We start from the raw sequence: 16589 nt of genomic DNA, 5'->3' as shown, positions 1-16589 counted from the left end.
TTCGCAAGCACCTTACAGACTCCCTAAAAGCTCTCCGGGATCAACGGCGTACAACGCTGCTCAGCTCCAATTTACAAGATCAAACCTGGCCTATTCAGCTGGCTAGTGGGGTTACCGGAAGGCAAGGTCGACTACCCTCTGCCTGAGCGGTCTTGCCTGGACCAGTAGCAGGATCTCGCAATAAAGTTGTTTCATTCATTGACGCTTTTCAGGGCAGTGCGAACGCACATGGACGAAGAAAATCAGTAAACAAGAGGGGTGTCCTACTTCTGTACTCCCTGTATTTGTTCGTCTCTTTTAGCGTTGCCCCGCTAAGTGTTGCGGAGTACCGATAGCCTTATCGCGATCACGCCACAAACAAGTAACAGAGCAAAGAGCTGTATAAAAAAAGGAGCGCTGATAGAGACAGCGATAACAAGAGCGTGCCAAATCGAAGATTGCGTTGATAGACCGTGAGCTTGGTGAAACTTGTCACCGTACGCGGATACACAAGCCGCAGAAGCAAACGTACAGGCGTCCGTAGCACAAGTGCAAAAAAATCGCCGCGTTTAATCTATCCCCGTGGTGTTGTGTCACTGTTCCACGAAATGTTCAAGCGAAGAGTGTTAACAACATGAGTGAAACGGAAGTTTATTGCATACTAGTTACAGCACTTCAGGTGAGTGCAACTCTTCGATGTAACAAAATTTGATTAGTTGATCGTAAAAACAAGAAAACACAAACACGACCTTGCAGCAAATGGTCGGAAACAAGCAACCAGAGCTGCTGAATAGACTGCCGATTTTGGGGGTTAAAGTGGTGGCGGCGGAGGTGGCGTTCGAAGTACCCAGAGCGTGTGAAAACAAATACGACCCTCGAAGATTGCGCTGGGAACACGCACACTATTATGCGTTGTTTTCCAATTATTGTCGCTCTTTCGATGGAGGCGTTGTCAGAGATCATCTCAATCCGATACGGCAACTTCACTCTTTATAGAACTCGCTTGCCACATAGGATTGCCACATTTCAGTATTTCCTGGGTATGACCGCATGAATGGCATTGTTGCCCGCAGCCACTGAAGTGGTACGGTGTTCACAACTGAAGTTCACAAAATATATTGTTTCGCTGTATAACATAAAAACGCAGACTCAAATCTTTACGGCTATTCTGTTTCCTAGAGATATAAAGCTTGAAATTTTGTGCGTTATTTGGTCGTTTGATTTGCACCATCGAAAATTTTACCAGCCATTAATAATATGACAGGTCGATGTCTATAAGAAAAAAACTTTCCACAAAGTGAATGTTGATGAGTGGTCGAAGCGGAGGGATCGTTCGATGTCACTCAAATCACCCGTGGCACTTACCACTCACGCATGTACACTAACGCCGAATAGTGACAGTTATGCGCAATGTTTATTGGTCCTGGCTGGTATGTTGTGTTCAGCTGTGAATTTTGTTTTGCCTTCATTATTACTGCTTTGTAGTGTTTCATCTAGCCTGAAGACAGCAAAGAAAAGATCTGAGCACGTTCCCCTAGTGGTTGTTGCTTGTTTTTAGTTATACGAAACGCATCGTATAGCATATGGTGATGTCATCTGCTGCACAAGACGCTCGCTGTCCGTGACAATCATTGTCATCTTCTTCATCGCCATCAGTGTCAACGTCATCGTCATGGCACATATTGGGTACCTAGCATGTGCTGTGTCGTGATGGTAGAAAGAGAATGCGTGGTGTGAAATGCGCTTGTTCTTTATCGTCATCAGTATCATTGCCATCAATAGCGGCGTCTTGTTCTGGCGGAAAATTTTGATGCCTCATTAAACTCGAAGAAAGATGACCGTCGACACAAGCCATACGAAAAATCATAATCCTCCATTCCAATCACCGTACGTCGCCAAAAATTTGTCAGCTCATCGGAAAATCAGTATGGCGTCATGACGGGACATTGTTGCTTGGTGAAAGGTGGGATGATTTCACAGGCACTGCAAAGCTACGCGAGGGAGGTGCGAACACACCCGGTGGCTTTATCGATCGTGGTTTCCGAAATATGTTGGCAGGGAGAGCAGAGCTGGTCATTACAACCGACTGAGAATAAAAAGAACAAGGTGAAAATGGCTTTCAGCTTCGATTCGTCTTTGCGAAACGCGTAAAGGTCGCGAGACTTGGTTTGGCCAATAGTGCAGAGGTATGATGGCAGTTCTATCAAAGTGTTAAGGCGTTTATTAGCCGGCAACCAGTGATTATACTCTAAGGCTACAGTCACGGCAAAGCACGGACTCTCAGCGCGAGCGGCGTCCTTGTTAAGTAGCCCCAATAGAAGGTACTCAAGAGTTCTGCCCATTTCAGAGCCCAAAGGCTTCGCTACAATTGCCCCGGGGTCAAAGAGGGAGCTGCCTGGCGACCTAACAGTTTGTTACTATGAGCGGGTCATAATAAGCTTTCAGGAACTCTACTTTGACGATGTCGTGCCTGCGGCAGTGCATGTCCGAAGATTGTTCGACAGGTTCGATCAGATAGTTGACCGGAGATGTGCTCTCGATGACACGGTAGGGGCCTTCGTATTTGGGAAGTAGTCTGGAAGAGAGGCCAGCTACAGAGGTCGGAATCGAGAGCCATAGAAGCACACCAGAAAGAAACATGAGCTCAGAAGTGGTGGAGCCATTATGATTACTCTTCTGCCGCTCTTGCTCATGCGTCGTAAAAGTCTTGGAGAGCTCGAGACACTCTTCAGCAAGCCTTGCTGTCTCAGACATAGGTGCACACTCAGATGGATCCGGCGTGTACGGGAGTATGTTTTCCAGGGTGTGCGAAGAATGCCTTCCGTACAGCAAGAAGAAAGGTCAAAAACTGGTCGTGCTCTGAGGGGCAGTGTTGTAGGCGTAGGTGATGAAGGGCAGTATATCATCCCAATTCGAGTGGTTGGCGGCGACGTACATCAAATGCATGTCGCTGAGGGCGCGGTTGAAGCGTTCGGTGAGGCCATTCGTTTCCGGGTGATAAGCAGTACTTTTGCGGTGGGCAGAATGACACTCCGTCAGGATGGCTTCGACGATTTTCGACAAGAAGACATGGCCTCGATCACTGAGAAGCTCTTGGGGTGGTCCGTGGTGCAGAATGAATTGACGCAGTAGGAAGGACGCAATATCGCGCACAGTAGCCGCAGGGACAGCGGTGTTTTCGGCGTGTCGCGTTGAATGGTCTACGGCAACGTTGGCCCAGTGGTTACCAGCCGACTTCAGAGGAAGTGGTCCATACAAATCGATACCTGCGCGCCCAAACGGACAGTCAGGACGAGGTAACGTTTGCAGACCGGAGTGTCTGCAAACGTTACCTTGCGGTTGGCGGCGTTGACAAGCGAGGCAATAAGGAACACATTGCTGCACGTAGCGGTACATCCCGCGCCAGAAGTAGCGTTGTCGAATGCGGTGGTAAGTTTTGGATACCCCAGAGTGCGCGCATTACGGATCAGAATGAAAAGATTCGCATATCTCTGACGCAGACTGCGGGATATCACGAGTAACCACTGCTGGCTATCGGCGTCGTAATTGTGTCGGTGTAGGAGGCCATCACGGATGGCGAAATGATGAGCTCGATGACGCAAGGCACGCGTGGGTGATGTTGCGGATGGATCAGAGAGCAAGTAGTTCAGCGGGGCGATTTAATTATCCTTTTGTTATTTATTTAGATAAGTAACTTATTTGTTTGCTGCCCAATCACTCGACAGATGGGAGGGAGAAGGGTAGTGGCCGATTGTTGAGCAGCCGGTAGGTGGGCAAAGGGTAGGAGAGAGAACTGGCACGTGATTTCCTCACGGATGAAGGACTTGAGGTCTGCCATCAACACCACTTGGTCACAACTGACCTCCAAGCGAGCAAGTGTTGTAGCTCGTGGTGGGGAGCGACGGGTCGTCGAACGCTGCAGGCGGAGCTCCTCGTAGCTCTGGCACAGTGTGATGACGTCAGCCACTGTGCCGGGGTTTTTGGCGAGCAGCATCGTGAAGACAGCATCGTCAATGCCTTTCATGATGTTTCGAATCTTGTCAGACTCGAACATGGTGTGATTGGATTGGTTGCATAAGTCCAGGACATCTACAATATAGCTGGTGAATGACTCACTAGCCTGCTGAGCGCGTTCACGTAAGCGCTGCTTGGCTTGCAGCTTACGAACGGCAGGGAGGCCGAAAACGTTCATTGCAGTGGTCTTAAATCGGACCAGGTTGCGAAATCTGATGCGCCAGTGAAGATGGGTGGATCATGGATCCTGGACACACCGGGACAAGGGGGCGGCATGAGAGGAAACGTTTGCTGGGAGGCGTCGTGGCACATGGTAGATGGTAGGGTACGTGATGAAAGCTCCGAGGGCATCGAAAGTGAATGCAGCACTCCACCAATTTGTTAAGGCGTTTATTAGCCGGCAACCAGCGATCATCTGCAATGGCGACAGTCACGGCCAAGCATGGACTCAAAGCGCGAGCGGCGTCCTTGTGGGGTAGCCCCACTAGAAGGTACTCAAGAGTTCGACCCATTTCAGAGTTCGAAGGCTTCACTACAACAGCGAAGAACGAGCCTGTCACTACTGCACGCTTAGGAAGTGGCCAGGGCACATCAGCCTTTACTTCGACTGAAATTTTCATTTTAGCACTTGCTGTGGCTGTAACGGTGCAACATCTGACAGCAGGGACTGTATATATATACATATATATATATATATATATATATATATATATATATATATATATATATATATATATATATATATATATTACAATAACAAAGATATGAAAGTTCGAGGGGCCGACTAGACAGGGTTGACAGGGTTGATACTATGCAACAAAGCGCTCTTGACCCTATACACCAACACGTACACTTGTCACTGCCGGGATTTCCGTTTGCAAGGTTTTCACTGAAAGTCTCCATTACGTGCAATCATTAGCTGGATAACAAGCTCTCAGCCGGCGACTCCCAAGCAAGCGCACACACAGAAAGGGCACACTGATGCTGTGTTGAGCAGTGTGTAACATTCGCTTTGGGGAAATGTCATAAGAATACGAGATTCCGTTACATTGTCCGCCAGCGGCAAGTTACGTAAGTCCTTCCCTAGTGTGGGCGCAGCACTTCATTTATCTCTAATGTCCTCTAGATTTTAAAGGTGAGTGTTTGCGCGTTTCTCATGGTGTCAGCAAAATGAAACAACGACCGGTCTTAGAGACTTGAGGTCAGTAGATCATTGTGCCTTAATGCACAACATTTCGGTATCAAGTCGAGGAATTTCAAGGGGGCAAAATGTAAATATTGCAATAGATGCCGTGCGTTGGATTGCATCATGCATGGCATTATGACAATAACAGGGACCAAAATCGTTTGAATTGAACAAAGGTGTAGACTATGTGTCTGTCTATCATCCACCTAACATCATCAGATATCGGATACACAACTAACATGAACTCGTGTCCCTTAAGCTCATCATAAGGAGTTGAATGAATAGTTATAGCCAAGTTAAAGTCTCCCATTTTATTCGTGTAGTCTGTGGTCCCCCTTTTCAGGGCTGTTATTCTTGTGCTTAATGTCAAGTTTACTGTGCCACATGTACTTCACTAGGACGTGTCTCATAAACAGATTGTGGTTTTCACGCGAAACACCTCTTAGTATGATGATTAAGCTTATCTTAACAAGTGTCGTCACAGCTACCGTGCGCGTAGTTACGCTCGAATTGAGACCGTTCGCCTCAAGGGCCTAGGAAGTATTTTTTCGATGGGCGGGGAAGAGAGGCACCCGCTTGAAGTTGTCATTTTTCGGTGTGTTTGCTATGGTGAAAAATATTTTGGGGGAGCCAGGGTGTGCCCTCTTAGCTACGTCACTTGTCATTCCCACTTTGCAATTTTACGCAGTCCACTAAAACAGTTTTATTTCATGCTGTGATATTTTATTTACGGTGCAACTGTTTACCTCTAATTCATGTGCTCCTCGGAGGCAGGCTATGCTGGATTGCGTTCTGGGTGCAATAATTGAGCTGACAAGTATAAACAAAACTAATAGAGACGGTGCAGCTGGCAAAGCGCTCTCATGCGGCGACGCCGTCTTCGTATATACAAGTCGCTCTTTAATGTCGGTGACCACTGCGAGAATCCTCTTCGCCACTCTGACTTTTCGCTTTATGCTCCTTGTTGCCATATCACCCACATTGCCAGCTGTATATTTATTGGTCAGCATCCTAGTTATTTTTCTCCACTTTATGCCCACGCTCTGCCTATAAAAATACGTGAAACATTACCCCACGCCCATCTACTCTCCTTCAATTTCCTAAGCCTCTCTTCAAATCTATGTTAATCTGAGTTTCTCTAACTTCAAAGCATCTCCATTTCATATCCTCCTTTACAGCCTCATTTAACGTCTCCCCCAAGTGCCCAACGCAAGGCTACCACTGTCCTTTGATGACATGTCGAATTGAACCTCCCAAAACAACCATGTGAATATGAGAGATGCCGTGGTGGAGGACTCCAGAAATTTCGACCACTTGGGGTTGTCTAACGTGCACCTAAGTCTAAGTACATGGGCCTACAGCATTTTCACCGACATCGAAAATGCAACCACCGCAGCCAGAGTTCAATCCTGTGACCCCCACATTATTTGATTCACATATATTCCTGATTGCACCTCTGACTTCATGCACACCACTGAGTTCCCAAATGTAAGCCTTGGAACTATTACGCCTTTTCACAGATCTCGAAAGATTTTGTACGTTTTTTATCTCTATAATGCTGCGTGCTTCGTTATTGCAGCATTACTCTTTCCCTTTGCTGCCAATGTTTTTTGTGTACCTCCGCATATCTATTCCTCTATATAATTTTGTATGCTCTAAGGTACTTGTACTCGCTTACCCTGGGTATATCATGGCCCTATATTGAGACCGCCAGGTCTTCGTGATCATCAGATATAAGCAATTCACATTTCGTTGCACTAAACCCTGGTCCTAGAGCCTTGCCTTCCCTTCCCCTTATATCTTCCAGCTGCTATATATCGTCTTGACTATCCGCAAATAAGACCCCGCTAAGTGTTCTAGAGGGCACCCAAGTGGCTCTAACAAACGTCTTATCGCGTTCACGCCGGAGACAACAAGCTAAGAAACTGAAGAGGCGTAGACAGCAGACAATGACGGTGAAAGCTATACAGCACAAGAGCAGAGAATGCGTCGACAAACCGCGAGGACGTGCACGCTGTGCATTGGGGCATGCGAAATACACTCGACTCATCTTGCGTGCCTCCGTGTGTTCGTTCTGTGCGCTTATATTTGTGTTTGAGCAGCGTGCCACAATATTATGTGGTATTTGAGGTTTCTAAACCAAGACATGAATATGAAGGATGCCGCAGTGAAAGGCTCCAGAAATTTTGACAATATCGTGTCCTAAAACGTGCATAGAATTTGTGTAGTACACTCGTCTTTAGCACTTTACCTCCATTCAGATGAGGCCAGTGCGGCTGTGACCAAATTTGTGGCCTTCTAGTAGGCAGCTGAGCACCATAACCACTCTTCCGCCACGAGTGAAAGCAGTGCGAATCAAATGGCAATCATGCACACACTCGCCCCTCCTTGGCGTCCTTTACAAAATTTCAAATCTGTCCCGCAGGTGTGACAACCGCTTTATATGGTGTTTTACCTCGTTTTGCTCCCACTGGAACAACAGGTAAGCATACCTAAGCAAGCAGAACCACTGTACAAGATGGCGAATTTAGCCAGTTGGAGTACGCGCTATCTTGGTGAGCCTCTTGTGTCCGTGTGTTTTCGGTGTGCTTTATCCAAATTTTCAAACAAGCACCGCTAAACAACCACACTCAAGCTCGGTAGACCCAACACCACGCATCCATCCTGTCAATAAACCACAAGCGTGGAGGCAAGATGGCGCTTGCAGGACCTTCTAGAGAGCTTGCGCATCACTCTTCAAAACCAGCGATTTCTTTGCGCTGCTGAGTTTCTAGTTGTCTGCCATCAAGTTTGAGCCCTTCGTGTACTGTACACATTCATTATCTGCCGCATTTTGTCGAAAAGTACTTCGTTAGAAATCACAAAGCTACGATACCTTCTTTCGTATAGTACATTACAACTTCCTATTTATCCTTATGTTTTACTTCTTTATATTCCGCAGACCCTGTCCACTTTTCTACTTAGTAGCACTACTTCTCACGGCGCCATACCACTCTGGCCAAAGGCCGTGTTTGGAGAGGCTCATAACTGTTTTCATTTGCAATCTACAAAGCGCATGATACTGGTGCAGCCCGTAAGTGGATACTATCCGCACAACTTTCGTTTTTTTTTTTCAGGAGCTTTGTGCTAAGGCGCCAACCATGCCGCCTCGAGGCGCGCCATTTACCATCAATCCAAGTGCTAGGCCAAAAAAAGTTTCTTTTTTATTCAATGCCACATAACTTTTCTGCTGCTGAGAACAGTCTTATACCGGTGTCATACGGGCACTTATAATCGCGATCAGGGTAATCTGGATCAGTTTTCTTGATTTTGATCAACTTTATGACCGTTGCTACACGGCCCAAGCTAATCCGGTTCGAGCTTGGGTCAGATGAAATGCCCCAGGTGGCATTTGCGTGCCGTAAAACATGCTACTGACTAAAGTCGGCGTACGGTATATCTATAGAGCCCTCATCAGCAATGCTATACGTGCAAGAACCGCTCGAATGTCAAAAACTTCGCGTTCCTTTACAAGAGTCATTTCAATAATCCATCATTTGATAAAATTTTCCTAGCACTTACCTGTATTGTTGTGTGAGATTCTTAACCTTAGTTTTTATTTTTGATAGCCCCCGCTCGTAGCCCTCTAGTCACAGCGAAGCGTCAATATTGTTGTACCCACCAGTGTTTTACTTCTGACGCCTCAAGTCCGTTCCATTCGTTTCTGCTAGCGGTCAATTACTGTAAAGATATCTTCATTATACCACGAAGTGCGCGTACGTTGCGACGTAGTTGAAAGGCTTGTGACACTCATAATCAGTTTGCTTCCAGGTGCTTGAACAGCTCCGACTGGGCGAGACTTGAACTAAGCGTTGAAGGCAACGGTCGACTGCTTGTCGTCTGCTTGTCGTCTGCTTCTCCCGTAACTACATGCGGTCGATGCGCATCCTAAAATATGCATTACTTGAGATATTGTTCTCATGTAAACAGTTTACAATTTGCCTTTTTGTAAGCTTCTAGCTGTCCTAAAGCGTTTTTATTGAACTGTGCTCAATTTTCTTGTTTGTTGTGCTTTCAACAAGCTCGGCTAGGGGGTGCAGACGACAGCAAAATCGCGATCTCTCAGGCAGATACCGATGCGCGGCTCACGATAGTCTTGATCCCGATCATGCCTGATTGTGATTAAAAGTGATCGTGCAGCAGCACCTAACTTCGATCGTGGTTAATTCGGATCGACACTGATCACGATTTAAGTCGCTTCTTTTCAGGCGTAGCGTTCACTTACCTTGAGGGAGTCCTATGTATTTCTTGATAGCAAAATGAGGATGTGCTTCACGTAGAGTGTACTTTGTTTGGTTACACTTTGCGCCGAGAGTCACGAGAAAAGATAATTATAATGATATACTGATCTTGAGACAAAGGCACTTAGCCATGGCTGACGAAGGGAAGGTCGTATTATCAAGAGAAAGATAGAAAATATTTGTGCGCAGTGGGAAAACAGTGGTGCCCTCGTTTGGGACAGAGATACCTCTTGGGCGTCTCGCTCATGCCGATCACCACTGACGTAGTAAAAATATCGCGGAGAGGCTAGTGACCCCGCGCTTTCTTGGTCCGCAAGTTGGGTGGTTGACTACACGTTTGAGATCAAGTCCACTGAAATATTGAGCAAGAAAAATGTGCCGCAAATTATTTATTTCTTCAGCACTATTACTTCACTTGAACATATACATGCCCTTTCCTCAAAAAATTCGTACACCAGATTTTGGAGAGAAAGAGAGAAAACAGGAAGGCCGAAACGTCAACAAGATTCCAGTGTTCGATATGCTAACCTACACTGGGGTTGGTGAATGTGGGACTCGAAAGAGAGGGAGAAATAAAAAGGAGCACATAAAAGAAAACAAACAGCCACAATTATTACTGTTGCTTGTCCATGGTTAAGGGGCTCGGCTGCTGACCCTAGTCATAGAAATCACACTTGATTTATTCCCTTAGAAAGCTCACTATCATTAAAATACACAAAAATTAAGATTATGTTTTTTGTGGAGATAATAGATTTGGTTAGGTTATATTCAAACATGCTTGGGAATAGCGGACGTGCGCGGATACCTCGCGGGTGGCCGTTTTGTTTTTCTGTGGTCGTATATTTCATAATGATCAGCCGTCGTTATCCCCAGATGATCTAGTAGTAACTGAGGCGGAAGTAGATTGGGGTTATTGTAAAGTTTTCTTAAACCGCTGTTGTAAGCAGGGCACCAGTTTGTGCATACGTTCAGCACTTTTATTGAACTATACTGCCAGCTTACTTAAGTTTTCAATTCAGGACAAATCTTGCCGTAACCACACGCCTATAAATTGCCTATACCTAACAGTCTCTAACATCTCACTTTAAAAGACATTCGCAGTTATATTCGTTGTCCTATAATTAAGTACAAACAGTGCCCACATTTTTGCGCACAAATAGGCTCCCTAAAATGTCTCAAAAAAATACGAAATTCCGATCTTGTCAATATGTGCTCAAATCCTATTTTAGCACACCACAGAATGCGGCGCGGTACTCTAGGACACAGCGCTCTGCACGTTCTATCCTTTATAAAGCGATTAATAGCAACAGATGTAGGCAGGTGTTCTGATTTCAGGAAAAGAGGGTTAAACCCGTAGCGTTCCTTAGATAGACGAACACATAACTCAGCATTTACTCCAGCACTTCGACATGTTTAGGAAGAAAATTTCAGACTCCAGTAAACTTCAGAAATCCTGTCGTACATGAGCTGTAGAAGTCATTCACTGATTGTGGCAATAATGATATCGCAACCACCTTTATTGTAACGCACCAATGTGCTCTTGTCTTGCTCATGGAAAGCTGACAATTCATTTCGGCATGCAGTACCTAAAGAATTACTTCATCCTTGAAAATGAGTTATGGGGTGAGCTGGTAAAATCACGTCGAGTATGCTGCTGACTTTCTTCACGAATTGCTTCCCGATAGTGCCAATACAACTTGCGCCAGTCCAAGAGTAAGGCAAGTGTTAAGAAAGGTGCATGAAAATTTTTTTCTTATCTCTAATATCAGCATTCGCACAGATTGTGTTATACCATAGAAGTTGCTGTTTCTGAAGAAGAGCAACTGTGTAGCAAAATCAAAAAAAAAAACAGGGGAGAAAAGTTTCTGCATTGGGGGGAAGCGGGGTAAGCGGCAATTGCAAACACTGGTAAGGCATTTAGTGTATAGGTAGTGGCACACTGAAGAATATCGAAGATGTAGGAAAATTATGGGGACATTAAACAAAAAATCTATCTTTTTTATATATTAGTGAATTACAATTTCCCAATACCAAAAGCACCGGTCTACCAAAAAGTCGTTTTTTTTTAAGCGAGGAGCCTTTAGATAATAAAATCTGAGTTGCTACGTCAATTCCGAATCCTGGCGCTAAACACAGTGACGTCTTGCATTTCAGAGGCATGTAGAAAATTATACGAAGTTCTGAGACGCTAAAAATAAAGTACAATGTCCTCTATGCGCTCTGAGGGGCCTGTAGTATTAACCTACTCAGTCTCATAAAATTTCGTTCAGCCATTGTCACCAATATATGAAAAATGCAGTTTGAAATGCGTGATGTCACGAGCGGAGTTGTCGGCGCGAAATTTCAAAGTCGAAACTTGACCATAATTAACCCCTGCTCTAATCAACTTATCACTGATATAATTAATATTATGTATTATTACATAATATTATTGTATATATTATATATTAAATTAGTATAATATATGAATATTAGTTTTATTATTACCATTCATCAATTGAAGCGGTACAATTATTGAAAATTTATGTTCCTTTATTGATTTCGCCGCATTTTAAGGAGGTTTGTGAAATGCCATGATAGCGCCGCCACCCCGTTAAACTTTACCGCTTCGTCCAAATAGGTTGAAATTATCATAAAAATGGAAGCAAGCTCTGTTTTATGGATGAATTATTCGAGCAATGATTTCATAACTAAAAGGTTACTGTAGGTGCTCGAGACGAACCTACATCTTGAATTGGTCGTGTTTCGACGACACGCTTCTGACGTTAGTGTAAAGGATGATGTATAGCACAGGTTATGCTTTTCAGATGCGTTGGAATGACACTGTGACGTTGGTATAATACTACGTGTAATTATGTCATAATTCAAAGTGTTATCGTCTAAAAGAAGCGTTTCCTTGTGTGGTTAAAGTAGCTTTCGTTGGACTGTCCGAACGCTAATAACTGTTTAACCCCCAGTCGGGTATGCCCCACCGCGGTAGTCTAGTGGTTAAGGTGCAGTCAATGCCACGTCTGCGTTGAGCACGCCAGCAGCCGGTTTTCACTTTGCGAAGTGATTCCTTCAGGTAATATCAGTCCATGACTTGCTCAGCCTGACAACTAGGCCACGCATGCTCCTGTTACACCAACTCAGAGCCCGAAACTTCCTCGGGGTTTCGACCCTCAGAGCGAAAACTGGCTTTCCGCATGCTCTACGCAGACGTGGCTGTGGCTGTACTTGACTGCTGACCCACAGGGTGCGGGATCGAATCTCGGCTACGGCGGCTGCATTTTTGATGGAGGCAAAAACGATGTAGACCCGTATGCTTAGATTTGGGTGCACGTCAGAGAACCCTAGTTGGTCAAAATTTCTGCAGTCCTTATGTACGGCGTCTCTCATAATCATATGCTGGTTTTGGGGCGTTAAAGTACACATATCAATTATTCAATCAACCAGTCGTGTGTGAACCAAATAATCTTCTGATGCTGCTTTCAGCAGCCCAACACTCCCCAACGGCAGATAAACCAGCGGAAATGCCGCTAAACGAATGATCTTTATAAAACGCTGACACCAATGTTGCTAAGTATCCTGAAGCGAGCCCAGACGCGCATATGCCATTGTCGCCAGCTAATGTCGGCAAACAGTCCCTTCCAGACAGCATATCACTGCACGCAATGCAATGTTTTTCCCGCGTATTTATTTATAGCCTTGTACTGGCCGTCTAGAATCTTCTTGCCTCGACAGCCCACCTATGTCTGATACAACTTTCCAAGTAAGTCGTGTTGCTAAATTAATGAGGCTCCTAATATAACATCTTGAACTGTTATCATCGCGATCAATAGTGCATTGCTAGATACTAAACACGTTACTAGTACCTTTCGGTGACATCTTTCAGCAACCCTGGTCAACTGAAGGCAAGATTGAAAGTTACTAAAAAATAGTTCCAGTGCCGAAAAAAGGATCATCATCTTTTTGCAATACTCATAATCCAATTTCTCTCATCTATATTTTTGTTCTAAACAAATAAAACGTATAACCTATTCTCACGTGGCATTTTAACCACCTGTTGTTTTCTTCAATCTGTTAGCATGGTTTTCAAGATGGTATAATCTGAAAAACTCACCTTAATCACTTCATCAGTGACATACTCGCTCACGCCTATCAAAACGTACACATTAACATCTCCTTCCAACCTTTTCAATAATCATTTGATAAGGTCCCTAGCAAAGGGCTCTTTTTCAAACTCACGATTAAATGTCAACACTCCTATTCATGACTGACTCTGCAACACTCATCCTAACCCCATCGATTCGGTCCCGCTAACGAGCACTCTTTTAAAGGCGAAGCTCCTTATAGCGGCACCCGTTCGTTCCTCTTACTCGTAGTATTAGTGGTAGTGTGTAACCAGTCTTACATTTTGACCTCCAAAGTGGTTCCGGTGCGAGATTTATTCTGCGCGTTGTTGAACAATAAAAATTTGTAGATTGCACGTCAACTAAAAGCCGAATTCTCCTGTCTCTCATTCCCCCTTAGCAGCCATTGGCATGTACATTGAGCACTATCTGACAAGAAGGGGTTGCTGCGTTATATTCGCTGGGCGAAACCTCCTTGGTTTATAAAAGGTTTAGCGAGCGTTGGGCCGCAGTGCCATGAATACAGTTAACTAGTATATACCTTGAACTCTAGGTGGTTAAAGGTGGAAAGTAGACACGAAGCGCAAGCCGTAAGAAAGTGTGCGTGTGCCTCCTCTCGTTCGCTCCTTGGAATTTCCGCTGCATGGTGGTGCTTCTATATGAGGAACATATAATGAAAAGATGCGAGATTGTGGTACTTGGAGTGGTGAATGGGTGTACGAACGAACACACAGACAGATGCATGGACGGACGCACGGATTGCTGCACGGATAGATGAACGCATGGACGGACGCAGGAGCGGATGAATGGACGAACGCAGGGCCGGACGCACAGATGACCGTGCAGACGCACAAACAGACGCACGCACGGACGGGCGGGTGGACGCACCGGCGGCCACACAGACGCACGCATGGACGGACGGAAGCAAGAATGAATGGACGAACGGATGCTTTGCCCCACCCTTCATCATTCACTCCGTGAATATGCTGCCATTTTTTTCTTTATCACCTGTTTTTCTCCGGCGCATCACCAAGCATTGATTTGGGACCACTGATTTTTTTAATATACATTAACGACTTGCCTAACCGTAGCACACACTTTTTAATTCGTCTGTTTGCTGTTGGTATCGTCGTCATTTGCCGTTCGATGTTTCACTCGAGCGTCATCCTGATCTTACAGTCTGACGTTTCTCTTAAGGAATGTTTGACGTTACATACAGTATCATGTGTTTTTTTCATCGTCGTAAATCGTTCGCGTCCTCTCGATGCGCCATGACTGGCTCAGAAATATATGCTGTTACATCGCTCAAGTACTTTGTTGTTAACTTACACAGTAAGCTCACTACGATCATTAGCGTTTAAAAAATAGACAAGGCCGCTTATCGCATGCTCGCATACCTGCGCTGAAATGTGAGTGCTCTTTAAATCTTGCTGAAACTGCTTGTATACTTGAACCGCGTTCTCATGACATCTATCCTCTCCGACCTCATCAGGCTGACATCTGAATCTGCCATCATACTCCGCATCGTCAAATCTACTTGAAGCCAGTTTTTTTCATCTCGAATTCAGCACTTCCGCTAACCTGAAATGAATTTTTGTTTAGACAGCGAATGACTGGAATTGCCTTCCTGTCTATTTTGTGCACCACTCCAGCCGCAGATCTTTCAAGGCGTTCATCGAAACCATCGCCAAGAAGTTATGCCCATCCCTCGTCAAGTACCCCCTGACTGGGCATTCCAGGAAATAATAAAATAAATAAAGAAACTCGATGCTCGGTGGAGGGCCACACTGAGTAGTTCTGTTCTCAAACAGCAAGACTGGGTGATCACGGTATGCCATTACGGGCCTCTGTATTGCCCTCGACGCGTCCTAAACCGAAGCTGCGCTATGCACAATGTATATTAAGGGTGTTTCACAGCAATAGTGCGCAAAAAATTTAGACCGGTTTTCATTGGCAAATAGAAATATGGAGTCATACTTCATTCTAATTTATTTAGGTAACACCATGTTCTACATCTTATGCAGCTTTGCCGTCCCTCGCGCTTTTGAAGGATTCCACAACCCTCCATACCAAGCACTTCGAAACAGAAATTTCTTACAGTAACGCATTTTGTTCTTTAACGTCGTTTCATATAAGTGAATGAGCTCAAGAAATCCTTTACCGTTGTGCTTTGTGAACAAACGCCACCGGGAATGCAGGAGTACCGTAAAGTAACGCCCTCAGTCAGCCGACGTTTATTGCGTCCATCGACCATGTTGTTGACCAGCTTAATAACATAATTCCGTACAACAACAATTAGCCAGGCAGCTCTTCACTTTGTTTCTTAAATGTAACTCTTCAGGGTTATAGCATAAGCTATCGTGTTCAATAAAATTATGAAAGGTTGCTTTCAAAGGCTTCAGGAAACGTAGGTTGCTTAATGATGGCTGAAATGGTCAATGTATTTCTAGTCTTTTACTACTCGTATAAAAAGGATGCTCAGAATGTAGTGGTCCGGGTACATGGTAGTACAACTTGATGCGAATGATCAGTGCGACGAGGTGTGGAGAAGGTGGCATGTACGGTGGATTATGCATCGAACTGACATAAAACATACAAAAAAGAGAGAGGGTGACAACTTGCTGGAGGGAAGCAAGTGTTTCGAAGCCGAATTCCGCCTTCACAGTTCAGACGCTAATATAATATGAATATGCAGAATGAATGAACCCAAATTTCAAGAGATGCGAGTCACCTTGTACTACATGTTGTATGGGGGCTCCAGATGGAAGTTGACCATATGAGCTTTGATCTGAAAAATGATTTATGTGCAAGCATGTGGCGCAATTATGACGTAAGGGTCATGTAAGAAATTATAGTGATTTATGAGCAGCCGAAATGATGCTTTTAGTGTGGTGACATCGAGACAGGTCACGAGAGAAGGCAAAGTCAAGATATTTGAATGACTGATCTGATTCAATAAATCATTAGCGATTGAGTAGATCAACATACAAGGATTGTGGCGGCGAAAAATGACACAAG

At 44.8% G+C, this 16589-nt stretch overlaps 1 protein-coding gene across 3 annotated transcripts in view; it reads left to right on the top strand.

Annotated features, from left to right (window-relative positions):
• The first annotated feature begins 518 nt into the window (after positions 1 to 518).
• LOC142789045 (juvenile hormone acid O-methyltransferase-like) overlaps positions 519 to 16589 on the top strand; it is a 34495-nt gene continuing 18424 nt past the window's right edge. For 2 of the 3 annotated variants that reach the window (XM_075884990.1, XM_075884984.1), the window contains exon 1: positions 519 to 658. In XM_075884990.1, the coding sequence (XP_075741105.1) occupies positions 614 to 658 (45 nt within the window). In that variant the 5' untranslated portion in view covers positions 519 to 613. Of the gene's footprint in view, positions 659 to 7604; positions 7662 to 16589 lie in introns of all 3 variants that reach the window. The other variant, XM_075884987.1, reaches the window with a different exon arrangement.

This window comes from Rhipicephalus microplus, chromosome 1 (genome assembly GCF_043290135.1).
Source record: "Rhipicephalus microplus isolate Deutch F79 chromosome 1, USDA_Rmic, whole genome shotgun sequence".
NCBI lineage: Eukaryota > Metazoa > Arthropoda > Arachnida > Ixodida > Ixodidae > Rhipicephalus > Rhipicephalus microplus.
This window is presented reverse-complemented; position numbering and strand designations above follow the sequence as displayed.